The 27,098-nt window shown below is 37.4% G+C and overlaps 1 protein-coding gene across 3 annotated transcripts in view; it reads left to right on the forward strand.

Annotated features, from left to right (window-relative positions):
* PTPRN2 (protein tyrosine phosphatase receptor type N2) overlaps nt 1-27,098 on the forward strand; it is a 632,482-nt gene that overhangs the window by 242,039 nt on the left and 363,345 nt on the right. For all 3 annotated transcript variants that reach the window (XM_088055089.1, XM_088055102.1, XM_088055094.1), the window contains 4 exons: nt 3,211-3,465; nt 4,781-4,821; nt 6,333-6,706; nt 25,520-25,606. In XM_088055089.1, the coding sequence (XP_087911215.1) occupies nt 3,211-3,465; nt 4,781-4,821; nt 6,333-6,706; nt 25,520-25,606 (757 nt within the window). The remainder of the gene's footprint in view (nt 1-3,210; nt 3,466-4,780; nt 4,822-6,332; nt 6,707-25,519; nt 25,607-27,098) is intronic.

The raw sequence follows: 27,098 nt of genomic DNA on the forward strand, positions 1-27,098 counted from the left end.
TAATTGTTCAGTAAAAGTAGATATAATGCCAAAGTTTTACTCACATCAGTGCAGTATTTAGGAGTCTGATTAACTGTGCCCAGGTGGCAATGACCAGGCCAGGAATGCCAGTATTAGAGGAGCAGGAGGCTCCTCTATATAATGTTGAGGTTCTAGTGAACCAGAAGAACCTGCAGTGAGCCTGTCAGTATTATCCGGAATAGGGTCTGTGGCCATTCCTTTTTCGTGTTTTTCCTTGCCCTGTTCCCCCATTCCCATTTGTTTGAGATTAAGACTCCTGTTTTGTTGACAGTGGATATTAAAGATTAGTCTGAAGATGGACTGGAGAGGTAAGACTGGGCTAAGAATATAGGTAAAGAGAAAAAGTTAGTTTGGAAAAAATGGAATGGAAATGACAAGACTACATTGCCTACATGTTGTTGAGGAACTCAGTAGTTGGTCTTGACAGCTGGCTGAGAATCAAATGAAATAAACAAAAATCTAGTTGTGTTGCATTAATATAACTCTTTTAATTATATATGTCCTGAAATATAATTCTCTTTTAAGATTTATCTTCAAATGATGTTTTATTTGTAAAGTTTTAGTTTTGATTTGGATCTGACATATATTCTGTCTTTCCATTGCTGACTTTATTAGCTCTGCTTCAATAATTTAGGCTTTCCTGTCAAGATATTGTCCAATAGTTCTATAAAAGATAAGATCAGAAATGATACCTAAGCAGACACAAGGCTCCTGTGGCAATGCAACAGTAATATTTTCTTCCTCTAGCTTAGTTTTCTGCGTTTCTGCTATATGGCACAACCTCTCACCTCTCTGTCAGGTAGCTCTTGTGCTTCTTGAAAATGTGTCTTGAAGTCAGGTTGATCAAGTGCATCAAAAAGTTTTGTCGCAGTTTGGATTAATTTGTTCTTGCAAATTACCTTCCTAAGCAAAAACATTTGGTCACCATGCTTTTACTATATTATTAAATTCATAACAGGGAATGGATACAATAAAGTGAAAGGAAACTTTTCAAAGTATTCTCTGAAATGTTGCTAAGCTTCTGTCAAACTTCAGTATTAATTTTGCTGCCTCCACATATCTTGGCCCGGGGAGTTTGGCACAGATTGAGTTTACATCTTTGATTCACATTTCTGAGCACTTGCTTTCCTGTACAAAGCACTCTGCTATTCCAGTATGGTACCAAACTCTTTGTTGGCTGTCAGTTTGATGTAACATCACAGATATAACCTGTCTATTTTTATTGATAATCACAATTAAGTGTACTTAAAACTGTGTTTTTTTAAAAGAAATTTCAAAAGTTCACATTTTGCAAGATTAGCTTGGTTTTTTTTATTACTAAATTTTATAATTGAATTAGTAGAATTTTGTAGTAACATCATGGTGGATTATTGGAAAGATGTTTCCTTTTTACCTGGAAAATAAAAGAACCACCTTCCCCATATGTTGACATGCTCTCAGATTCACAGTAAACCTATTATTTAAGCTGTTTAAGTTCTTTTGCTTTTTATGGACTAATTAGTTAAGGGAAAATGGCATTATTTTGGTTTGTGAATTTTGCTCAAGTCAGGAGAAATTAGTCTTTGCCTTGAGATGGAATTAGGAGGCTGATGATGAGATGCTGATGGTGAGCTCTTCAGTTAAAACTGAGGGATCCAAGAAAGGACAGACATGTCCAAGGTCTTGGCCTCTTATTCCCAATGAAAAATAATCTTTGATGCTTGTTTCCCTGCAAAATCACAGATGTTCCAGTGCCTCTTCCCTGAAGCAGAATCTGTTAACTACTTTTATTTATTTCCTACTCTATATGTACTTCTTCCTCCTTTGTTGTGAGGAAAAAGAAAAATCCTTATTTTTAGCCCTTCTTATGGCATTGTTTTCCCCTTTTTTCCTACTTTTAAATTCACTTTTATGTGAGCCTGAAAACTGACAGCATGGTCCAAAAGCCTTGCTCACAGATGATGAACATGTCCAACTACTGGGCTTAATCTGGGCAGTGTTAGTATTGAAAAAAGAGGTTGGATGGTGTCTTCAAACTGCTCAAATGTAAATTCATACATTCAGTAGAGATTTAAAAGCAGTCCTTATCCTCTTCCTACACAATACTATGTGAAAGAGTTTTCTTTCTTGCATGCATATGTATAATTATGTTAAATATCTTATAAAAATGAATAAGCAGAACAGAGGCATGATTGGAAATGGTTTTGGTGTGCTACAGTAAACACCACATTTAGTGTCTTACACTCCAGGAGACATAATGCTGAGTTTTACAGAGTTCTACAGACTGACAAAGAAGTAGAGATGCAATATATGCAGTCAGAAAAGTGCCTTCCCTGGGGAGCTGTTATGCTTCATCTTCTGACTCACCTTTAATATCCATTGTCCTTGAATTTCCTTATCTTCGAAACTTTTATCACATCAAAGGTGTTTTGCTATTTTGTTTTGTTGTTTATTTCTCAATGTGACTGGTAAAACATTCATAGCTGGCAAACCAAAACAAGTTCTATATCTGTAAGTTTATATCTATATTTAAAGATATATATATCTATATTGTGTATATCTATCTGTATCATATATATCTGTAAATATATATTTAAAAATTATATATGTTCCAAAAGAAATTAATACAATTTAGAAATTTTGTCCTTTACATATCCATATATATAATGGACATAGAATTATATCCCCTTCTAATCAATGAGGAGCTTTTTGATTGAAAGACAAAATATCTAACTCTCATTTTTCCCCAGGACTCTCTATAGCTGCTTGTGAAAGCAAATCACCAAAGAAAACTGATCTCTAGGAAACAGTAATGTTGTTCATACTGTTCTTCAGCTAAAAAAAAGTTAGGCTACTTTAAAAGTTAGGCTACTTGTCTTCAGTATTTTGAGTCAATTTAGACTAGGAAAGGATGTGCTTCTTGTAAAAAAAAAGTGATAATTTCATGACCTCTCTCTAGAAGAACTTGCTGTGTTATATAATAGCATATATACCCCTGTCCTGGCACAGATTCACCTCATCATAAACTTTAACATCCATTAAGAATACTGTGCTTTCTGTAAGGAATGCAGCATGAATGAGTGTGCCTCCCTTTAAAAAGCAGATACACTTCATGAAAAGAAAGCTATCTTTTAGGAAAAATTAAAGATATAAGCACATGTGTTTCATGTATGCAGCTAAATCATGTGTTTATGTTGTTTTGTGATCCAGAGGCACTTATTAAAAATGTATTGAAGGACCTAGAGAAACACCAAGTGAATGTGGAGAATCTCAGCTCAACAGAACTGGATGAAATCGCTGATACTATCGCCACTGCAATTCAAAATGTTGACATTCAGGAAGAAACAGAAAGAAATGCTGGAAAAACTAAAGAAGACAAAACAGAAGCACAAATGAAGAAAGGAGATGCTCATGGAAGGGCAGAGCTTCAGACTGGATTAATGGAAAACAGTGTTAATATACCAGGTATTAATTTTAAAAGTTAAGTACAGCAAAAGACAGCTACCCTAATTTTCCTCTATTGCTTCACCTTAATGCTAGAATTCTAAAAATTAATTTCAAAGAAGATGGGAGGGAAAGCTTCTGTATTTCCCAAAAGGATGTGGAATTTTTAGATTGTTGTTTTCTTTTTACAGCATGTTCTTAATTTACCAAAAGAAAATCTGTTTATGAACACTTGATGTTCAAGCTTCACAAACAAGATAAACCCAATTATATTGAAATAAGAATTGCTTTATGCTGTGTGGTCTAATTTTTTATTCTTGAAAATGAGATGTTTAAGCAAAATGATAAGGGAAATTACTTTATTACAAGATGTATTTCAAAATATGCAGAGAAAAAATATTTTTACAGATGATTTTTTAACATGCCTCAGTTACTTGCAGAAGAAAATCTGTGACAAGTACAGGTACAAACCTGCTCCTTCCCTTTTCATCTAAGGTTATTTGTTTCTGTCTGCACACATACTTTCCTGGTGATGCAGATTCAGGAGCCACAGTAAACGTCATTAATGAGTGAATACCACAGTGGAAAATAAGTTACTGTTCATCCATTTTCTATTTTAGGAATGTTATATTACCTAGTACACCAGAAATGTATACTGTAAGTCATAAAAATGTTTTTAACTGTCTGTTTTCATGGTGATATACTGAAATCCTTACTAGTTAGGGATATTCTGGTAATTCTGATTACCAGATTTTGTTGTCGATTAAAAGGGTCAAACCTGAGGATTTATCTTGAATCATGCTGAGAAAGATGAGTGACATTCAGTTCATAAAGCAAAAAAACCAGTGTTACTTGACTGAGGGTAAGGATGTGACTGAATTTTATCACTGTAGCTAAACTGTAACATTATTTTGGTGAATCATATCTATTGAAATATGTCATTTTCTTGAACTAAAATATGTATGAAGAAAATCTGTTTCCTTTCCCATTACTGTAAATGCCCTTGCAGCAAACTAGAGCCATTTTATTCTGTTTTTTTTCTCAGATATTGGTAAACTGATATGATGATTTGACACTTGGTTAGCAAAATAACACTATTACATTGGCTCTTGAAGTACTCTGTCTATTGATCTTGCATTAATTTGCTATCAAAGTGGGGTTAGAATAACAATAACAAATTATACACTGCTCCTTACTCTGCCCTTTCAGCTTTGATGTCTCAATGTTTAAATTACATAAAAAGGCCACTGCTAAAAAGCAGCCTATGAGAAGTCTGTGTTTTGTATATGATATTTGCCCTTCATAACTATATATTTGTGCTTTCCATCTCCTACAGACAATGGAGTGCATGAAGCCAGCGTGAGAACTCAAAAAGAGGTAGAGTACCAGTGTTTTAACAAAGCAAGTGTTCCATCTCAGAATATCAGGTTTCTGTGCAGTGAAAGACAAACTCACACTTCTGAAATATAAGACTTGTTCTGTTTTTTGTGGCTGTGATTCAATGTCACATATAGACACGTTGTTGTTGATGCATTTAAATATTAAATGAGCATTTATTGAAACCTTAACCAAAATGAGTTTTGATGTTCAAAAAGTAAAATCAAGTCCTTTTTTTACCCTTTCTCTAATTTTTAAATAGACAGAATTGATAATTGATTCACAAAGTTCAGACAAATTCAAGCTTTTCCTCAAATCAGTAAATTTTGAGCTTTTGAGAATTCTTTTCCCTTTGTCCTTTGGCTCATAGTTCTGGGGAACATCAGAGGTATTTCAAAAGCTCTAGGCATTACATTTTGTACCTTAGCTAGTAGCATCAAAATTAGCATTTTAATCCAGACTACTTTTGCAATTTTCCTCCTGAGCTTTGAATCATATGCTGTGGTCTGCTGTCCAATATTTAGCCATTTTTGAGGTATATTCATCTTTATCTCAGTTTCATGGAGCAGAAAAATGTCAAAGGAATATTTTAAAAATTGTGTCAAACTTCTCCTACTAGGTACTCTATCAAAAGCTAATACTACAAGACTCAGAAAGGGGCAAATCCTCTTGTGTTCACAATAAAATCTCTTCAGCCCTTCTACCAAGCAAGGAAAGCACACAAGGACAGTGTAGCAGGAGCTTTGAACACCCACAGGAAAATCTTTAAGGAATGAGGTACTGCAGTCACAACAGACTTACAGAGGATCCCATGTATAAATTTCCTTGTGACAGTTTGAATAGGGAATATTTGAATAGAATTTATTGTGACACGGAGCACAAAGTGCCCATTAGCCATCATTTCCTCCCAAATGCTTGGCTGCAATAAAGTTATGTAATGAAACTAGCTAATGAACTTTTTCAAGCACCTGTTTTGACTTTGGCTCATTTGCTTATTGTTGATTTATTAGACAGATTTTGGTTTTCTGTGATCTTATGTTTAGCTTGTTGGATCACTCACATACAATTGTCACCAATGCTAGAGATGAAGAAGGGAAACAGAATTGGTCATACAGTATCTGTTCCTTTTCCGCTGTTATAACTTGTGAGACCCAAGAGGGACCAAAGTTTCCAGGCCCAACACAGGCATATTGATGGACATTTTATTTTTTTCTCCTTTTCATTAACTTACCTGATAACAAGGTTTAGTTTTCATCAATATTAGACACACAGACACACAGAAACAACTGGAAAAATATAGTGGCATAATTTAGTGCTCTATTATTATTACTGAATAAACAGCATGTTCTTAACATAGTCTAGCAGTTTATAGAAGTTAAGAAAATGATCATGCAACACTTGTATGAGCAGACTCTACCATATCAATAAGAGCTTGAAAAATTATATCCAGATTTGGTGAGTACAACCTTCCTGTGCTTAGTTTTAAAAATAATATTGTTCTTTTAATACAGGAGAACACTGCAAAACTAATTAGATTCTTGAATGAGAATGCATTAGCTGAAAATATGCATAAAGACCTTTTTCCTGAAGAACCTACAAAGACAGAAACTAAGAAATCTGAAGAAACTGATCCACTGGCCTCAGAAGAAACAAATGCTGGTGTGGAAAATGTAAAAAGTGAGACTTTCTCAAGGGAGCTGACAACTGCCAAGAACAGTGAATCTGACTCCAAAGACCCTAACCAGACCAGCTACTGGATTAAGAATGCTTTAATGCAGGAAGGAAATTCCTATGAAAAACCTCAGAAAAGCACAGGACAAGGCTTACAACTTGAAGTAAAGTCTTCTGAGGAGAAAGAATATGGCTATATTGTGACAGTGAAAGAGTAAGTACAACAGCCGATTTGAATGTCATTTTTAACTGGGGAGAAGATAAAGTCATTGCACCTAATGAAATATGAATGTACAAGAGGAAAATGCCACAGGCCTGATTTTTAATAAATCTGAAACTGTTTGGAACCTGTTCAGTGCTTTGATGAAAATACAAGCAAACAGTTCCGTTTTCTTACAGTTGCCTTTCCTCCCTTACGGAAGACATTAAATTTGTAGGTCTTTTGCTTACACCTCTCTCTATCTTCTCATGTTCTAGTGACCTTCCAATATGTCAGTAAGTGTGCTTATGGTTAGGATGTGAGCTTTAAATATTTGACTTGAAAGTAGTCTAAATATCAATGCCTGAGTCATTCTTTCAAAAAAACGACATACAATAATAAAGTGCAGTATTTTCTCTGTGATTTCATTTTGATCTGAAAATAACACTTATAGGAATCCAAACATCACATATGCAGCTAGTTTAGAAAGAAAGATCTGATGATTTCAGGTCATGCCACTAATGAATTTGACATTTAATACTATACTTTCAAAAAGGTAACTTTAGCCCCCTAATGATACACAGTTCATTACAGCATTTGGGATTTTAGAACCATGTAGGCACTTCTACATCTTTTTCCCCTTTGTAGAACAATGTTATATTTGATTAGCAATCCTGACTCCTGTGAGAAATTGGGAAATTCTAGGATGAGCTTACAAATCACTGCCCAGCATCATAGAGAAACTGAGGCAGAAATTTCTTTAGCATGTGTTGATTCTTTTGTCTGTCTTAAACTTATTACTGGGATTGAAGGCAATAGAATTATGGAGGATTCTTATTTTCGCTATAGTGTATTGCATTGAAATGCATATGACTGCACATTAGAAAGAGACCAGAAAATGGTGGAATACCCTTTAACTGCACTTCTTTGTTCCTGCCTAGGAATGCTATGTGAAGCAGTAGAAGACAGTTTTTCCCCAGCTCAGAACTACTTCCCTACATCCCCCAGCTCTTTTAACTCATATCAGTGTGGAAGACTCCTCTATTCCAAAGAGTATCTTAATGACACAATCTTCTTTGACTATCCAGACTTATTTGGCTCATAAATGGTAAAGTTTAGAACTGTCTGTGAAATGGGAGACATTCTGAATTTCAGTGTTCACAACCTGGACATTCTTCACAGTATCATCTTAATTGGTTTTCTTCCTAGCTAGTCTCCCAATGATGGTTTTTCCCTGAATTATGTCTGTAAGTATTCAATGAAGAAGGTAATTTGTCCAAAGATTACTGGTTCTAGAGGAATCCATATATGCAAATATAATCTACCTTCTTTACAATTTTTAATTTTAATTGGCTGGATGGCCAGAGGTAGAGAGTGGTGGGGAATGGAGTTACATCCATGGTTGTAACTCTGGCCAGTCATAAGTGTGTGCCCCAGGACTTGGTACTGAAGCCAGTTCTGTTTAATATCTTTGCTGATGATCTGGATGAAGGAATCAAGTGTGTCCTCAGTCAGTTTTCAGGTAGAATCCAAGTTAGGAAGGAGTGTTCATCTTCTGGAGGGCAGGAAGACTGTAGAGAGAAAAGCCTCACCTTGCACCAGGGGATGTTCAAGTTGTATATTAGGAAAAACTTCACAGAGAGTGTTCTCAGGCTTTGAAACAGGCTGCCCTGGGAAGTCACAATCCCTGAAGATATTTAAAAGGCACGTACATGTGTCACTTAGGGACACAATTTAGTGATGGACTTGGCAGTGGGTTAACAGTGGGACTCAATGATCTTAGGAGTCTTTTCCAATCTAAATGATTCTATGATCCTGTGATTCTGCTCAGTGCAGACTCATAGCTCATAGCTGACATTTATGGGGAGACCTATTCCCTATCAGCTTCTGAGGTTATGGTCCAAGGAGGTATTAGCACTGCTGCAGTGAACTCCATGAAATGCTAAGAAGATGCCAGCATTTAATCATGCCACAAACCAAAGATAAACATTTCCATCAAATACCTGAAGTAAAGATTTTTGATACTTTAAAGACTTGTCAAAATGGCAGTCTAATTGTCAATGGCAAGAACAGTAGGTTACTCCTGCTGTGTTTGTCAAGTGACCTTTCAGATGGTTGCAGTGCTGCAATACATACCAATCCATATTATCCATCAGTGCTAAGCTTTGGAATGAATTGACACTTTCTGTGTAGAAAATTGTCTAGCAAATCCTCTACTGTGCTGCTTCAGTATTTTATTATTCTGGGAAACCAATCAAATTGGTGATTTACTTTGTTTACTCTCTTGTCTTTCAAAAAATTGCTATTCTACCACTGGAATATTTGTGTAAGATTTTTTATTTCTCAGTGTAATTGCTTTGAAGTGTTTTATTAATTTTAACTCTAAAATTCTAAAGTAATCTTATTTTTTAAAAATGATCTATGGGATGTTATTTTCATTTGCATTCTACTTTTGCCATAGTTATAAAGAACCTCTGTTATAGTTGGGATACATCAGTGTGAGCTCTCTAATCAGAGAATTCTTGCTTTTGGACTCTTTCTATTTTCTGAAATTCTAGTTTTTCACATTTGGGAAACTTTTTTTTTGTTTAAAAGCATGCCAGTTCTCCCATTTGTTTGGCAGTATTTGCTGTAAAATGAGGGCCTAGATCCTACAATCAAAATATTTACACAGTGTTTAGTCTCCTGTGTCTCATGAGGAAACCCAAAGCCTGACTTTCCAGAACATGTAGTTCTTACCACCTCCAGTAAATCTAAATGTGAGCTGCTGCATGCTCAGCAGTTTAAATAGCCAAGCTGGCATACAATTTCTCAAATATGGATTGAGTAGTTGGACTTAAACACACTAAGAAAAATCCTAGTTTGAAAGTTCCTCTTTTTCCACTGCTTACCGCAGTCTTTCAAGCTTCAAAATCAAGTCAAGCTAGTCTGAAGCCATGCTTGGACACCGAATGCAGAGCAACCTGTCCTGTTTTGTGATTTATCAGAAGGCTTGTACTTGAAGTTATTCATACAAAGTCTACATCACAGACAGCTCATGGCAGCTCACTTAGCTTGTGAGCCAACTTCTGGCATTGTTGTATTATGCATTTCCAGGATAGCTCATGTTTTGTCATATGTTAGCTCTCAGTTCCAGACTGTCTATGTAAAATTGTATAGGCTGTAAATCTGTTCACAACATGTTAATCAGGTTGGATCCTGCATGCATGGCTCTGCATTTCATTGGAGGTAGCTGCTATTCTGTTCAGGTGCTGGGAAAAAAATGGGTCTTGTGTTCATAGTGTAAAATTGCTGTGGAATATGATTAGTCTGACCCATTTAATGTTTTGAAGGGTTGGGTTAATTGCAAATGCTTGATAGTATTTCTCCACCTTTACAAATGTGATAAATGATACTGCTTTGCATGTAATGATTACTTTCCTCAGGATGGCATTTGGGTTAGGACCCTGAAGCTGGGTTGTGCAGAAGTCTTGGTTTATTCCTCAAGTTTTTCCTAGGCAGGTCATTAAAGAATTGTATTTTTATGATCTTAATTATTTTTTCCCCTACCAGGTGGAAACACTCTAATTGCATTTAAAAATTAAATTTGAAATAAATAGGAAAAATTAATCACAATATCTACAGCAATGAAACAGGCTTGATCGGTTTTATCATTCTCAGTTACTAGAAGATCTTGATGTTTCTTAGAAGCCAAACATTTATATTCCATGAGGCTTTGCAGCTCTTTTTAGAAAATAATAACAGTGTGTTCTTGTCTTTTAATACATATATTAAAAAAGAAACACTGATTTGACCTTCTCTGTATATCTCACTGTCCTTTTTGAAGTCATTATTCTACTTAAAAGTGTGCTTTATCAAGGGAAAGAGATTTGTGCATATTCCTTAGTTTCTACAACCAGCTTTAAAAACTAAGAGAAATTATAAGCGCACATCCAGAAAAACTGTTGCTACTGAAGCCAGTTAATATGACTAAAGTATGGCATTGCTGACATTAGAAAAGAAGTTAAATGTAAAATTTTTATTTCTGTTTTTTATTTCCCTTGTATAACTCTTCCCTTGTAAAAATAAGTTCCATAAATGTCCATCATTGATTTTAAAGCCAAAGGTTTTGTTTCTGACAACATAGGTTGACCCCCTGTCCAAATAATACACATGGAAGATCCTTTCCTGTGAAATTATCCAGTAGGCACAATTTGGTCTTTGTGTCTCAGCACCAGAACTCATAGAGAAACATAATTCTAGAATTTTCTGTTGCCAACTCTTTGTGCATAATTTTTTATGGTCCCTCGATAGACATGTTTTTCTAGACATAAAATCTTCTTTCCATCTATAATTCTTCAGTTTTCTTGTGATTCTTAGAAAGTGACAGAGATCATATCCCTGAACTCTGGGATCATGGGAATGTTACTGCTTCACTGACTCAATTTGGATAGTATATATTCCCACAGGAAAATGATACTTCATGCTTCCTATTCATCCACAAAAAAGTAACAGAAAAGCAGTAGTTAATGTGGCTTTGACACAGAGCAGTAAATACTGCCTATTTTTTTTTTAAATGTGCATGTTCAGCTTTGTATATTTTTATTATCTGTTATATGTGCAGAGATAATATGATAATCTGTTCTGTTTCAGAGGCCCTTAGGTTTTGTGTTTTCAAAATCTGTTGAAAGTTATTGTGGCAGAATGTGATTCTCACCTGCTGATGTAGATCACTTCACAAGAGAAAAGTCCTTCCCAGTGTCCACCCCTCCCCTCTCAAAGATCTTTGCTTTCCCAGATGTTTTCCTCTCATTTTTACCTCTAGGGGAACACAGAGGGAAAATTTTCTAATTGATGCTGGTGACCAGCCAATCTGCTGCACTGATGACAGTAGTAGCAAGGATTCACTCTGATCCTGATGCAATGGGCAGTTTTGGGAGTGTGCCTGGAGTCCCCAGTAGCACCACAAGGACTCCCTCAGATCTGTATTACTCCACTTTGCTGAACAGGCATGGCCTAGTTTCCCAGACCAGACATCCCCAGATGCTCTCATTCCTCTTTCTGTTCCTCTGTGCTGCCTTAGCATCCTGAGTTTGGGTCTTACATGGCAGGTCTTTGGAAGAGCAGCTGGTTCAGGTGCTCCACAAACTCTCAGTGAGCAGGTTCAGGTCACTCTGCTGACTCCAGGCTATAGAACTGCACATTAAATATGCCCAAACTAAGGATGGGGCTGGGGGCTGTGCTTTGGTTTATAAACAGTGGGAGTCATTAAAACCCTGAGATGTTGTAGTGTCTCACAATAACATACAGCCAGTTCTTCTAGGATATCACAATGCTTTTTGGGTAATTACCATTCAGGTCATTATGAAACAGTAATGAATTTTAAACTTTTGAAATGAGTGAGAACAAGAAAGCCAAAGATCAGGATTCCTGGGAATGCAGCATACTGAATCATAGCACAGTCTATTATCTGACAGTACTTTTTCATCAGTGCTGTTCTGCCCAGTCCAGGGAAGCTCAGATGTAAAAATGCCATCATTTAATTTTCATGCCTTATTTTTTTTTAATTTCTTAGATCACATTATGTGTACAAAATGTAAATACTTAACTATTGAAAATGAGAATGAGGTAATTTCCCCAAGTAGAAAATCACTGAATAAATTTGAACAGAGCTTCTCTGGGCAGCCTGTGCCAGGGTCTCAGTAAAGAATCTCCTCCTAACATCTAACCTAAACCTATTCTCTTTCAGTTTGGGGCCATTCCCCCTTGTCCTGTCACTACAGTTCCTGATGAAGAGCCCCCTTTGATTTCCCTGTAGGCCCCCTTCAGGTCCCTACACAGCCTTCCATTCTCCAGGCTGAACAACCCCAACCTCCTCAGCCTGTCTTCATAAGGGAGGTGCTTTGTCCCTTTATGAACTTGTATTTGTGTTTCTTCAACTCCTTTTTTTTCAACACTGTATTGTTGGATATTCTTTGTCATTTTGCATTATAAATTGGTCTGGGTTTTATGCTGTCTTGAAGGAAGATATGAAGAAAGGGAAAGAACAAGAAGTCACAAGTGCATTAAAATGTGTATCATCATTTGTCCTCAATCTCATTTACTAATTACTTGTATGAAGAAATAATTTGATATGAAAGAACAGGTTTGCATTTTCAAGGGTTTTTTGTATTAGAGATTCAGGGTGCATGACAGCTGAACCCTGTAGCTGTTTCCAGCATTCAGCTTAAAATGCATTAGGGAGTACTTTGGTGGGGTCCATTTCAGCCTCAGAAGGGAGGGCAACACAATCATGGCACAGATTATTGCCATTATTTCTGTGCTTCTGCAGGCAACAAAGAATCTGTATGAATTTGTTACTATTAACACAGCTGGAGGTACTGAATGTTTGAAGTAATGCAAGCACAGGCTGGCACAGTGTCACACTTTGATTATAACTCCAGAGACTTGATCCTTCTCAACTTCTCTCTCACTCTCCTGTTTCCAGGATGCTGTTATCTCCTCTGACCTTCATAGCCCAACCACTGCCATTGATTTTTAGCAAGTGTCATTTGTGTTACAAATTGGTCTGGACTTGAATCTGTCTGTATTAAGAGGTTTAGATTCACACTTACTGATGGTGGAAAAAGAGGGAAAAAATTACAGAAAGTGGGAATTTGCTGAGCTGTCAAAACAGAAGTAAGCTTAAAAAGGTTTTATGGCTAATAAAGCCTTTGAGGAAACAAGCATGAAAAAACGAAAGTGTAGCCCAATGCAATAAAATTGCAGTGTACTTAAAATGATTACAATAGCAGTGTTGTGAAGTCAGGCAGCTCTCAAACAATCCAGTGAATAGCCCTGTGCTTCAAAGTTGTTTGGTTGGTCTGATGAATTCTGGATAAATGTGAACTATTTAAAAAATTAATCATTATTTGACTTAATGTAAGACACAGACCGTGTTCAAACTAAAATAAATCCACGAAATGCGTCCCTTCCCAAAGTCTTTACTGGATGCTTAAAGATGTATGAAGTTACACTGAAGCATGGACAAAAAACTCAGACAAGGCAGGCTGTCCTAACACCATGGGCTTAAAGCATCAGTGCCCAGGACTTTCATTATAGATTATCAGATGAGTTACTCTCAGGGGCACTTCCAGACAAGAGAAATAAATACAATTTCAGTCTCTAAATGTTTTCTTTAGGCTTGGCAGGCTCAGAAAGAGCAACACTATAAATTTGGTGTTGGGTAAAAATGTTCCGTGTGTAGTCCTTGCCGTGGCACTTACCTCCTCTATGACCTGCAGTGAACCCCTCCATTTCTTCTCCATTTTATGGATAATATGCATTGTTCTTATGATGACTGAGACTTCCCTTGTGTCTGGAAAAAGGGGAGTAGGAGTTGGAGAAGGCTGGATTCGATAGCTTTATGCTGGTGGTTGCTAACCTGATGAGAATATCAGTCTGTGTTGCCCTGTCTTTTCTGATAGGCTGTGTGCTACCTGAGGTGGCAGGAGCACTCGCTCCATCCTTGGGGCAGGAATCTTCTTCCCTTCTCCATTTATTCCCTCCTCAGGCAAATGTGACATCTCTCCTTTGGGCTGTGAGGCGTGTGGCTTGGATGTTGACAGTAGCAGCTACATGAGCCAGGCTTGGTAAATGACCTTTAACGTCAGAGAACAGTGCAGTTGCTGTGCTAAAAAGTGCCATGAAGCCAATTCCCAGTAGGCAGGAGTCAGTGGGAAGAGGGGAGTGAAAATCTCTAGTGGAACCTAGGTAAAGCTTTATCTGTATTATATATTTGTTTCAGTACCATCAGCAGATCTCCCATGCCTCAGTTACTACTGAAATTTGCACACAAGTAGTTTCACATCAATCTATTTCATACATCAGTAGCTGAGTTTCTCATCATGTTGCTTGTTAAAATATTTAGTAATCTTAGCAGAAAAAAAAAAAAAGAAAGAAGGAGAAAAAAATATATAAAATAAGGAAATCCAAAAGAATTAAACTATGTCCTTAAAATAAAAGTTTCCCTACTGTGTGATCACAGACTCTGAGGCCGCATTGATAATACTCTACTATTTTTAAGCTACACAATTTAAGTCCTGGCTATTTATATCTGAGGGCCACTGAGTCTGGGTCTCCCAGAGGCAGTGCTAGGGACCCTCTGTTCTCCTTTGTAGCAGCATCACACATGGAAGACGCTCAGGTCTGCAGCACCTTCTGCTGAGATACATCTGACTCTCCCGGGAGAAAAGCTGCTGTCACAGCAAAACCACAAGTTGTACCTACCCTTCAAACCAACAGGAGATAAATGGGATGCTCTTCATACTGACTTTAAGGAGAGTGAGTCACAGAGCAAGGGGCAGGGTGTCGCTGCGGATTAAGAGCTGGTTATGAGATAGAAGAGAACGATTTGTCATGAACTGCTGCTCCTCAGCATGTACAGAGATTAGTGGTACCCCATCGGCAAATTGTCTCTGTTAGGAAGAACTGTGGAGGATTTAGAAAAATTCCAGATGGATTTAAATACATTGAGGGATTAAGGAGTACAATGGTAGATGAAATTCAGCTGGAATAAGTGTGACAGAATAATAGACATTAACAAAAATAATACTTTGGAGGGGAAAAGAAAAAGCAAAGGTATTCTTTAAACTCCTCATAGTCTGTGCTCTGAGGCTGTGGAAAATTTGAAAAAAAAGATTTCTGTATCTATGTACATGAATCCTGCTCTTCATAAGGTAGAAAATATCTTCAGACTTGAAAATTTAAAAGAAAGCATGCAAATCCTGAAGGCAGTGGCCCATTTCCCAACATTTCTAACGCAAACTAGTCTAATATGTATCACTGAGGTCAAGAGTTCAGGAGGAGATTCCTTTCAAAAGAGAGATTTTTCTAATTGTTAAGCAGATGCATAATCACATTAACTGATTGTAGAATTATAACAAATTTTATTTATTTTCAGAAAGAATACGCTTGCTGCAGGGTACAAGGCAAGAGGAATTCACTTCTGATATCTGTTCTTGGCCTAGGCTGCAGTGCACATGTGACATATGGAAAGTGCTTGGCTGATATTATTTTTAAACACAAGGTTCATGTGTTTCATGAGGATCATGTAAGGAAAACGTGGCACCATTCCTAACTTCTGGAGTCAAAGAATTATTCAGTTAGACTGGTTTTTTCATGTATAATATTCTCATTTATTTTGTCTGGTGTTCCTAGTACTGCTGGGATAGAATATTTCACAGACACCTTTTCACTGTTTAAGTTTTCCCTCAGGGAACTGAGGAAATACTACTTTTTGAATACTGTTACCAAATAACTTTTTTAATGTCTTTTCATCTTTCTTTCCTGATTATTGGTGGTGTAAACACAACAGTGCCCAAGTAAAAAAAAACCCAAAAACCCACAAAAAAAACCAAACCCTTGATTTTTTTTTTTTTTTAATTCTTTTTTTTTTTTTTTGTCAAAGCACTGTTTTTCCCAGGATAGATGGATCCTTAGGTGGTCCTTACAGAGGCAGATCCCAGCTGACCACTTCTTTTGCCCTCCCTCAGAATTTTTCCAGAATTATCTTGGACTTTATTTCTTGGCATTTACTTTTGGGCTATCCTGTATTTAGTGCTAGTTTTAGAAAATCAGGCAGTAGCATGTCCTAGGTGGTCTGAAATAACCTCCAGTCTTGTGCTGGTGGCTGCTGCTGAGAACTGACTCAGGGTCTGGGGTTAGCATGCACTGCTGAGAGTGTGCTTCCTTCAGCATGGTGCTTCTTTCTCACTCCTTCTTCATCCCAGCAGCAGGAACTGGAAATTACTTTCCTGCTCTTTATCCTTTTCTCTTGACTGCTTTTAGCAGGCAAGGCTCTCAAGGCTGGTGTGCACCAGCCCCTTGCCCATGGAGAGGAAGTGCCCAAGTCCTGGCATTCCTGCTCTTCTGCTTCTCCTTGCCAAGCAGGGCACTGAGGGGAGATAGAGCATGGGAAAGAAATCAAGCCTGATGCTGGCCCATGAAGGTGGGTGGTTAAAAATGCTAAAGTCACCTGTTCCAACAGCCTCTCTCTAGTGGATTTAATATTTTGTATTCATTAGAGCAAGTAATAAGAAAATAGACAGTTCCTAGCACATCTGTAAATCATTTTACAGAAGCTCTGAAATATCTCCATACGCCTCAGAGTCTCGTCACTCAGCCTCAGCCCATGACAGACATTCCTGCTCTTTTTCAGGCATGGAAGAAGGATGGCAGCTTGGCTGAAGCTGGCCAGGCTGCTCCTCCCTGCTTCCCACCAGCAGGGATTTTGCCTGCACCAGTCAATGTCCATACTGCTGCCAAATAGTGTTAGCAGCCAGAGAAAACTAGTCCTCAACGTTATTCATCCTAAAGACAGACTCCTTATTTGACTCTCTAATGCAGTCCATATGGTATCCCAGACTCGTATTTCTGAACTTTGATTTTCCTTTTTTTAGGTTTAGCTTTTTATCTTCAGTGCTAAGGAGACTGTGCTGCATATTAAGAAAGTGATACTGTTATAGACTGCTGCTCTGTCAGTGACAGGAAGCTGATTTAAATGTCAATCAAAACAAAGATATTACTGAGAAATGGCCAGGTGGAATTTCCTTAAATAATTATTTTAAACTCTGTAATTCTTCTTTCTTAAAATTCAGTATTTAAAAGGTCTAGAGGGAAAAAAATTACTTTCAGTTTTCAGACCAATACTAAAAAAAATCTTCAGTATAAAAGTTCCTATTTGTGTCCACTTAGAGAATGACTGTTAAAAAATCTTATATAAACACTCAAAATAAATATAGTGGTAGGAAGGATCAACAAAATTATGTTTTTCAGATCAAAACTCAGATTAGCTCCTACAGTAAAGTACTACCACAAGAAGCCATGGATCTTTGGTGAGCCCATCCAGGCATGTCTTCTGGTAGACATTTTTTTTTTGCTAGCATGCGAATCTGTGGGATAAAGAACCAAATGAGAAAAAAATCTTACAATTCTAACCCAACACTTCAGCCTGCAGGGCATAATCTATGTGTAGCTTCCATTGTTTAATAAAAGCTGATTACTGAAATTAAATTCTTCAATAGATTTCATCCGTTCAGCTTCTGTTTCCAAGAGCTTTGTATATGTGTCTTGTTACCCATGTGTTTAATATCTTTTCCCTTTAAGGCACATTTCTAGGTGTAAAGCTGAAATGTGGTTATTTCAGAATTTAGAGTGAAAGTCAGACTGCCTCATTTAGGTACCCAACTGCTGGATGCTGCACATATTCCCCAAGGATGTCATCCACTTCATTTCACATCACTGAGCTTCTTGAGAGACAGGTGAAGACACCCACACAGGGAGGTTAGACATCTTCTTTCCTCCGCTGATTAGAAGGGACCTTTGAAGACCCCAGAAGACAGCCCAGACTGCAAAATATCTCCCTGTTTCACTGAGACATGCCAAACAAGTAGGATGTTTGGGGATCCAGTGTGTCTAGTACTGCTGTGCTGACAGGCACTGTGTCTGGGATCTTCTGTCTGTCTTCTGCTTATTACTGTGGGGCTTAGAAAGTGAAGCAGGAGATGGAAGAGACCTTAGTGAAGTTGGTCTGAGCAGTTTTAACTCCCACATGCTGGAAGAGTGTTCTGTGTACCAGAAATGAGAGATAACACAGTCCATCATCCTCTTGTTGGCCCAGTGGTTCATCTTTAGGCCTAAAAGCAAAAAAGAAAGATAAATAATGCACAGAAGAGAACCTGACTCTTAACTTGAAGCACTCAGGAGTAAGGAAGACTGCTGATCCAAACTTAGTTTTTTGAGCATGTGTGCATTGAAAGTGACTTTAAAATCAACATAAGTCTGAATGAAATGTCTCCTCCCCAAAAGTCCTAGATGCTAGTTTTGAGCTCTGCTTCATACCCTGATTTGGATTTGTATTAAATGCTATTCAAGCTGAGCTCAAGTGTAGCCAAACTTTTAAAAATTCTCCAGGGGAGATGAATGGCATGTCCCTGCCACTGTGCTCGAGTTTGGACAGCAAAAGAGGCTGGTTGTGAATGACATTTACCTGCCCAGAAAATACACTTACTGATACTGCTGGGAGGACACCGTAGTTTAGCATTCAGGCAACTTTCAGTCTGAAGAGAAATGCCTTGCAATTTTATTGTAGTGCTCATCACTCTTGAAAATGGGCAAACTGGCCATCATTGTCTGTGCTCTCATCTAAGCGAATTTTAGGTGGATTGAACCCTACCTTACTTGAAATTTTACTGGGAATTAGACTGACATTTAGGTTTAAAGAGTGCAATTCCCAATGTCAGGCCCATTTCTGTACTGTATATTATTCTTCATTTTTGCAGAAAATGATTCAATTGAATTAATCTGACAGGGCTGACTGGATGTCCATTATAGTGCTGCATTACAATTGCTAAACAGAGTACTGGAAGGGCACTAGGTACAGTCTGATAAAGACAATACATAATTTAAATGATGGAACTAAGGGTGCATTTCAGAGTTCAGTGAGTGGTTTTCCAAAGGCACCTGGCAATTGGGAGGAGGGAAAGCAAGTGAGAGCAACTGCTTGTGAGACTGACATAACCTCAGCATAACACTGAATTACGTGTTGTTCTCCTTGGGCTGAGAGCAGGCTTGGCAAACACCAGCAATAAAGCCATCTGCATAACTGCATCAGTTTCTTTGCTACCAAAATGGTTCAATTTATGCAATTGTTTTGACAGGCATGTTGGGAAATACAGAACATATAGTTTTCATCATTGTTTACTTCTGTTTTTCCTCTTGTTCCCTTTGACATTGCCCACTGGTTCATATTAGAGTTTGAGCTCCATTTAGCTCAGCATGCAGAGCTGGCCATGCTGCCAGTGTTGCTCCCCACAGAACTCCTCCTGTGCCTTCATTTACATGTTTCCTTTTTGTTCTTTAACCAGAGAGGAAACTTTGAGCCTTGAATGCATAAATCATTAGGTCCAGGTCAAAAATAGGCCATTATTCAAAATGTTTGTTCTCACTCATCAAATCTGTAGTTAATCTTGGGAATTTCTTGAAAACGTGGAATCCATTTGTAACATTGCTCAGATTGGAGCATGAAGCTGAACTGGTCTTGAGATCAGCATCCAATATTCAGCGCTACTCTTCACTTTTAAAGTGGTCTAACTGGCCATTCATGAAGCAAGTCTGGTTCATAAGACTCTGGTCTCCTACTCTATTTGCCCACAGCAGGCCTTTAACAAGACTTCCAACTCACCTGTGAGACAGAAGTTAACTTCACTGGGATGACGGTGCTCCAAATATGCTCTAAAATCATCAGGATGTGCTCTAAAACTAGTAGGAGCACCTGTGGTAAGAAATACTGGAACAAAATTTTTGATAGGGGAATGAGAGAAGCTTTTAAAGTTAATTTTCAGGTTGCATAGTATTTGCTACTATGTCTCCTCCATATTTGGTAGGGAGTGGTATATAGAGCAAATAGTGCTGGTCTTTATTCTTAGATCCAGAATGGATGCAAGTTGGATAATAACATTATTGTCTTTTATATAACAATACCAGGCACCTGACAAGGAAAGTTGGTGAAATTGCCTTCATTTTATGGACAGTGGGATTGCAGGTTGGGAAGTTGTCTTGACCAGGGTAACTTGATAGACATCTCCCAGATGAAGACATAATATGTTCCTCATTAATTATTTGTTTAGCTACAGGTATTCTCTAATTTATGCATAAAACCACTGGAGACGGTGGGATTTTATAGACAGATGAAAAAAATTATTGCTAGCATTACTATACATTTTGTAGCAGGAACTAAGGAGAAACTCACTTAATGGGATTGTTCTAAGTTCTGCCAACTTCCTTGGAGCAGATTTTAAAAATTACTTCTCATCATTGCATTTTTCTTGTAAATTGAAAACTTAAATCTTAATAGTCAATAGCAGAGGAAGATTATCATTCAGTGTTCTATTATTTAAATTACCTCTGTAAGTGGATTGTTCCATAAAATATTTGTTTTCAGCATCCTCACTGGGAGGGACCTAGACACTGGAAGACACAAAATCTTATTTTCACCAGACAATCTAATTTTCTTCTATTCCATGTCCAGTACATGGTGTGGAAACACTTTGACAATTACATAAAGTTGGGCTTCCAAATCCACTCCTGAGCATTTAAATGGATTGCACTAATTTTCAGAAGTGGTCAGCAGCTCACATTAAAGTTAAGAGATTTTTTTTCCTGTGCTTTCATTTCAGATTCATCTGTAAATAAAATGGCTTTATAGCTTAGATCCTGCCTTTTTTAAACTTGGTTGTTTGTTTGTTGGTTTTGGGTTTTTGTTTTTGGTTGGGTTTTTTTTGTGTGTATGTGTGTGTGTTAGACAAAACTTCCGATGTACTTATAGGGAGCTGATTGGCTCAGGATTATTTTAGGTCAACCAAGTAGATTTATTTTTGACATGATTAAAGAGGATACAAGTTTTCATGGCTATGTCATGGTGTTAAATCAGAGTCTTGAACTGAGATGGGGAGTCATTTCATCTGAAGAGGTAATGCAGAACTACCATATAATATTGGCTATTTTTAGCAGAGATATAAACCATATTCTCCAGGAGGTATAACAGTGCAACAGCCATGCCCTGAAAACTGAGATCAAACAAAAGTAGTAGTGAAATATTTTTCAGATGACACTCTGAAAGACTTTAAAGATATATCTATCAATCTATCTATCTTTATAAAGCCCAAAGGAAATATTTATATTTCATTCCCCACTTATTTATTCATTGTCATTAGCGTGTCAAAGTATAATCTACCAATAAGATAGAGATTGGCACCTGAGTGAGACAGTTCTGCTACTGGTTCAGTAGGGTCTGAATCTGTCAACTTTAAAAATAATAATTAGGGTAGCACTCACAGATAGAGATGGTATTAGAAGATAAAGTAATGGAAGGAAGTACATTATACATGAATTTTATATACTTTCTGACTCTCTTTTCATCTTCCAAGAGAACTTGAGATGGAAACCTAAAAAGGGCCTCGAAAGAATAATTTTAAACAGTGATATGTATCACATTTTCTTTTAGCTGCTATTATTATAGCTACCTTGAAAGAAGGTGCAAAAGAGAAATCTATGGCAAATGGAATGAGAGTAAAGGTAGGAAACCCAATCTCATCTGGCAACATCTATATTATTTGCAAAAAGGTGCTCTGCCATCCAGCAGTTGACTCTTCCTAAGGCCAAAACGTAGACCAAAAGTGATCAGAAGCCTTCAAGGCAATCAAAAAAAGTAGTGATAAAATCAAATAGAATCATAGAATCTTCCCTAAGAGGGAAGGGACCCGTGAGGATCACTGAAGTCCAATTCCTGCCCCTGCACAGGAACCCCAGAAATCACACCATGTACCAAAGAATATTGTCCAAACACTTCTTGAGCTCTGCCCAGAGTGCTGTGACCTGGGGAGCTTGTTCTGGTGGCCATCAAGCAGGGTATTAAAGGCACTGCAGAAACCATTAGTTTTCTTGGACATAGAAAGGGTTAGCCAGCCTCAAGAGAACTTGGAACACATAAATAGCATCCATGAGAGGTCCTTTTTCTGCTTTTTTTTTTTTCCAGCTCCTGCTTTGTATCTCTGAGGCCTATGCAAATTGTGATTTCTCTTTTAAGGGTTCACTGTTACTGGAGTACTGAAATGCCTTGTCACAGACTCCTGGAAGAAAATGCATGTGAGTTGGACCTGTCTTGGCCCTGGAATGTAAGGGGCCACAGCCCAGGGACTCACTCTGTGCTGTACAGCTTGGAGTGCCAGCAAGGCCCAGCATCAAAGGAGTTCCCAGCTCCCCCACTGGGAACTGCACTGACCATCAGTTCAGACAAAGTGGTGTGAACCCTACCATAATTATTCTCAAAGTCTTTGGCCTTGATAAAATAGTTCAATTGTCGGGCTTGTCTAAATAGTCTTCTTTCTACTGTTACATCTTCAGTCTGGAGTGTCTCACTATTTGTTCCTTATCTGAACACTTCTTTTAAGTCTTTCTTTCTTGGTTTGTCTAACACTTCTCATTGAATTAATTCCGTAGTTGTTGAACTCACACAATCAATAGATGAAATATATTTCTAAGAAAACCCCCACTGCCTAATACAAAAACTGAATCAAGCAGGCTGAAAACTAAGCATAGGACATGAAAGATCACAAACGTTGTATCTTCTACAAGTATTGAGTCTGGGGGTGTGTGGGAGGGCCACAGGCAGGAGAACAGGTGATATTTGAAAGATTGTCTTCTTCCTTCTTGTAAAAGCCTGAAATCAGCTGAGTGATGTGGGTGAACAGTGCTGCTGCAAGGTAGGTCAGTTTGCTAAGCACTGTGCTGGTGGAAGTGGTGTGATTCCATGGAAACAAAGTTAAAGGCAATCACCATACAAACCATGCAACACTCAGCAAAATGAAACACTGAACAAAAGCATCAATTGAGTGTGGAAAATCATGGTCTGGTGTTTTTAGAGAAAGGTTTTGAATATTCTACTGTCCTACAAGACAGCTGTCATAGAATTGTAATAAACAGTACTAGATTGTATCAATGTTGGGAAGCTGGAAAAATTGCATTGGAAAATATTGTGATTGTAATCATTCTTAATGGGAATCCTTAAGTATGACTGTGGGATCAGTAATAGAATTGGTACCATAGAAAACTCATCCTGCAGCTTTCCTTTGCTATTATGAATGATAATTTCTTAGCCTATCAAATTGCATCTGAGTTTGTGAACCTTCGTGTTTGAGTTTGATATTGCATGAGAGTTACAAAGACTTCCCTTGGATGCTCAGGCTTGCAAAACAATGCAACCTTCCTGCACCATTTTCTCACCCATTTCCCCACCAGCATTATTACTGGCTTGTAGCATTCAAATGCTCTTATTACACCTCCCATTTAGTGCTGCTGCATTGGCTTGTTGCAGCATATCTTGTTTTTGAGGCTGGGGAATGCTTTTCAGGGGAATAGGGAGGGGTAAGCCAGGGGTGGGAGGCCCCCTTGGTTAAAAGGCAGCACCAATGTACACAGCAGCCTTTGCCTTCATCAGACTTGCTATTACAGTAAAAGCCCACTTGCTGACACCAATCATTTCCGTAAAATTTAAGCCAACCTCTTTGGGAGAAAAGATTTAATTAACACATAAACCCCAGAGTAACTATGACAATCTGCTTTCACAGTGATGGGAATAATCACGTTTCTATCCACTGTCAGTCCTTGAAATATAACAGATTTATGAATAATCTATAGTACATTTTTTTCCTTACACAATCAATCAGATTCTTTTGTTACTTTCACAGGAAAGCATTTCTGTCTTAGATATCTAGAAAAACTCTATATTTATCTGGTGCCTTGAGGGGCTACTTCTGGGTGTGTGACAGGAGGTCTCTTGAGCATTTTGGGCTAGTAGCATGAAGGGAGGCTGAACAATTCCATCCTAACCAAGATCCATGTGAGATATCCCATTATTTAAATAGAGGTGCCCTTAGGGCAGTGCATGCAGAAACCAGTGAAAAAAAAAACCCAAAAACAAACCCAAAAACAACAACAGCAACAAAAAACAACCAAAACAGAAACTCCCAGTCTTAACTGAAGATAATAAATAAAACAGTGGCAATGAATCACCATCATGTAAAATTAGTTTTAAAAAATTCAGCTCTGAGGTAGAAATAGTGTCCTTTGAAAAAAGCTTTGAAAAAAATTGTTTTCCCTTAGTCCAGTTGAAAAGATTGTGTCTAATACTACAAGCCTTTTTTGACACCTTCTTCAACTTATTATAAATCCTTGAAGGAAAAAATACAGGATGTTTTTTCCTGTGGGTTAATCTCAGCAAAGTTATTTCTGCATTACCATGGCATAAGTTTGATAAGCTTGTAAGGTATAATTTTATGGTCTTTGGGGCTTTAACAATGTTGAGATTAAATCTATGATCACAATTTTGACAGAGGATGTCGTCTCTGTTATTTTCACTATTATATAATTTCCGCATCTTTTTAATACTTTTTAATACGTTTCCTTCTTCTTTCTTAATATTCTTTTATTTGGTTCCACAGTACTGAACAACTAAGCAAGTTATGAGCAGTATATTAGGGATGGAATGTTCTTAATACATCTTTAGAGCTGTATCAACTCTAATAACCCCAAAATTTTGCAAATATAAATTTTGCATCTAGGTAAGTGCTTTTTAAAATGATAGCAGTCATCTTATGTTAGGCTTGATTGCAACCTGTTTTCCAAATTAAAAAATGTAAATGTGGCATTGACAAAGGTTAAAAAGATTTAAAGGGGGCTCTGTCAGCAGCGTATGCACACACCAAGCTAAATCCTATGTATCTAATCAGTGTCCTCTGGACTGTGTGTCTTGCTCTATTGTTTACTTTCAAATCCATAATAATTTTGTATCCTTTCACTGGGTAAAGATTCATTTTAAAATCTAATGAATTTAAAAATATGCTTTTCACTTGTCCATTTGATACTGAGCCTCAAATTTGACTTTCATTGTTTGTTTCCCTCCTTGTCTCGTCAATCCTTTTCTTTCTTTCTGTCCTTTTACTTTATTACATTTTTTATTGAGGACTGAGATGAACTGGTTGCTGCATCATGGGCCCATTACACTTCCTAACAATTCCATTTGCACCTTATTGTTTGTCTTATTGCTGGAAAATTCAGGTGATTCATCATGCCTGAAGAAGCACCTGATCCCAATTCCCTTGATATCACGATTACTATGTGACAGGAATACAGTTAGTGGTGGCTTTCAGACTCAAAGAGGCCAAGGTGATAACTCTTTTGGGACCTTTAGCCTCTCAAGTATTGATGAGTTCCATTTTTTTAATGCTCTGTTTTCTTGCTCCCTTTCAACAGCCCCCTGAGTGTGGAAAAGGGCTTGGAGTTAATAAAGGAAGTGGCAGATCTCCTGAAGCTGCAGATGAGTGTCTTCGATGATGTCAAGTATGTACATGGGATTTTATCCTTTTTTATTTTATTGGATACCTTGTTATTTTTGAATAGTTTGTCTTACAAGGAAGTATCTGCTCTTTACTGTCAAAATTAAGGAGAGTGGGCATGAGGGGAAAAAGAATATTGATGATCTTTGTAACATTCCCTACAGATGGGAACAAATTATTCTGAGAAAATTATAAAGGATGAATTTTTTTCTGCATTCATAGGGAAAAAGAATGTGTTCCAAATGCTCTACAAATATTGCCAACTTTATTTAACAATTTTTAGGTAAGGAGAACCTTCTGAAGGGTCATTATACCCAGCATTACCAGGGGGAAAAAAGACATCAGAGATGGAAAAAACTTGGGTGTCTGTCTTTGAGTCTGGTACATGGCACACTAGGTCATGCGTTTTGGTCGGCTATTTATTTAACAAGTCACAGGGAGTTCAGCTCTGCTGAACACTGGTTTTCCTCCTATGATTCATACTGATGAATGCTCTGCATGTTAATCTCATGAACTAGGAGGTTATGATCTGCCATGTCCAATAAAGTGTTTTAGACTGAAGATTTTCTGAAGGCATTTTGGAAGAAACATGTTCTTCACAAAACTTCATCCTCTCTGTATAAAACAGTTGTAGTTTGATGCAAAGGTAATTGAAAAGAAAGGTCTGTGGGAGGGTTTTGAGAAAAGAAGTCACATCTTGGGCACACAGGAAATAGCTGATGTCTGGGTAGCACCCAGCTCCTGCCTGTGTTTCAGAAGGTTTGGGACTGCTTGCCTTGGCCCATGAGTTGGGTTACTGAAGTGCAGCATCTTTCTTAGCTTCACCTGTGCTGCCATCAGCTACTGTTTGATCCTCATTTACAAAATGGAATTCATTGTTTAATACTCTGTTTTTATCATAGTCTGATCATGTTTCATCTGGAACGTGATCCTGATCATGTCCTTTCATGTGGAAGTTCTTATTCTTGATTGTAAAATAAAATAAAAAAAATTGTACCCCTTCTATTACTGTATTTGTATGGAAAAATGGACTCCTGGTGAGAAAATCTTTTCAGAAACCTGGAAAATACCAGTCATATTGGCTTTAATTATTGAGAAGGAAAATATTCCCATATTTTGTTTTGATTAATGTCTTTTGATTGTATTTCATAAAATATTTTTTATGAATGCTGAGTTTTTAAATTGAATATATATATATATATATTCTACTATCTTGTAAAGAGAATTTGAACCCTTGACTTTGAGCACTAGCAGAGAAAGTCTATTGCACATTTAAAGGAGAAATCTCATGGAACTATTTCTCTGCTGGAATCAGTGGGTTCAGCTTCGTTAACTTCATTCATTTACAGTACAAGAGCACTTTTGCCTACCTTTCTTATTGTTAGTATAAAGCCTTTTGGTTATATTTTATCATTTGATAAATCACAACACATTGCAGTTGATTTGTTCTATAATGAAAAATATTCTTCCAGTGGTTTAGCCAGTTGTGATGGACC

This window comes from Pseudopodoces humilis, chromosome 1, assembly GCF_049639895.1.
Source record: "Pseudopodoces humilis isolate 2021_Gansu_Grassland_sample_001 chromosome 1, ASM4963989v1, whole genome shotgun sequence".
Taxonomy (NCBI): domain Eukaryota; kingdom Metazoa; phylum Chordata; class Aves; order Passeriformes; family Paridae; genus Pseudopodoces; species Pseudopodoces humilis.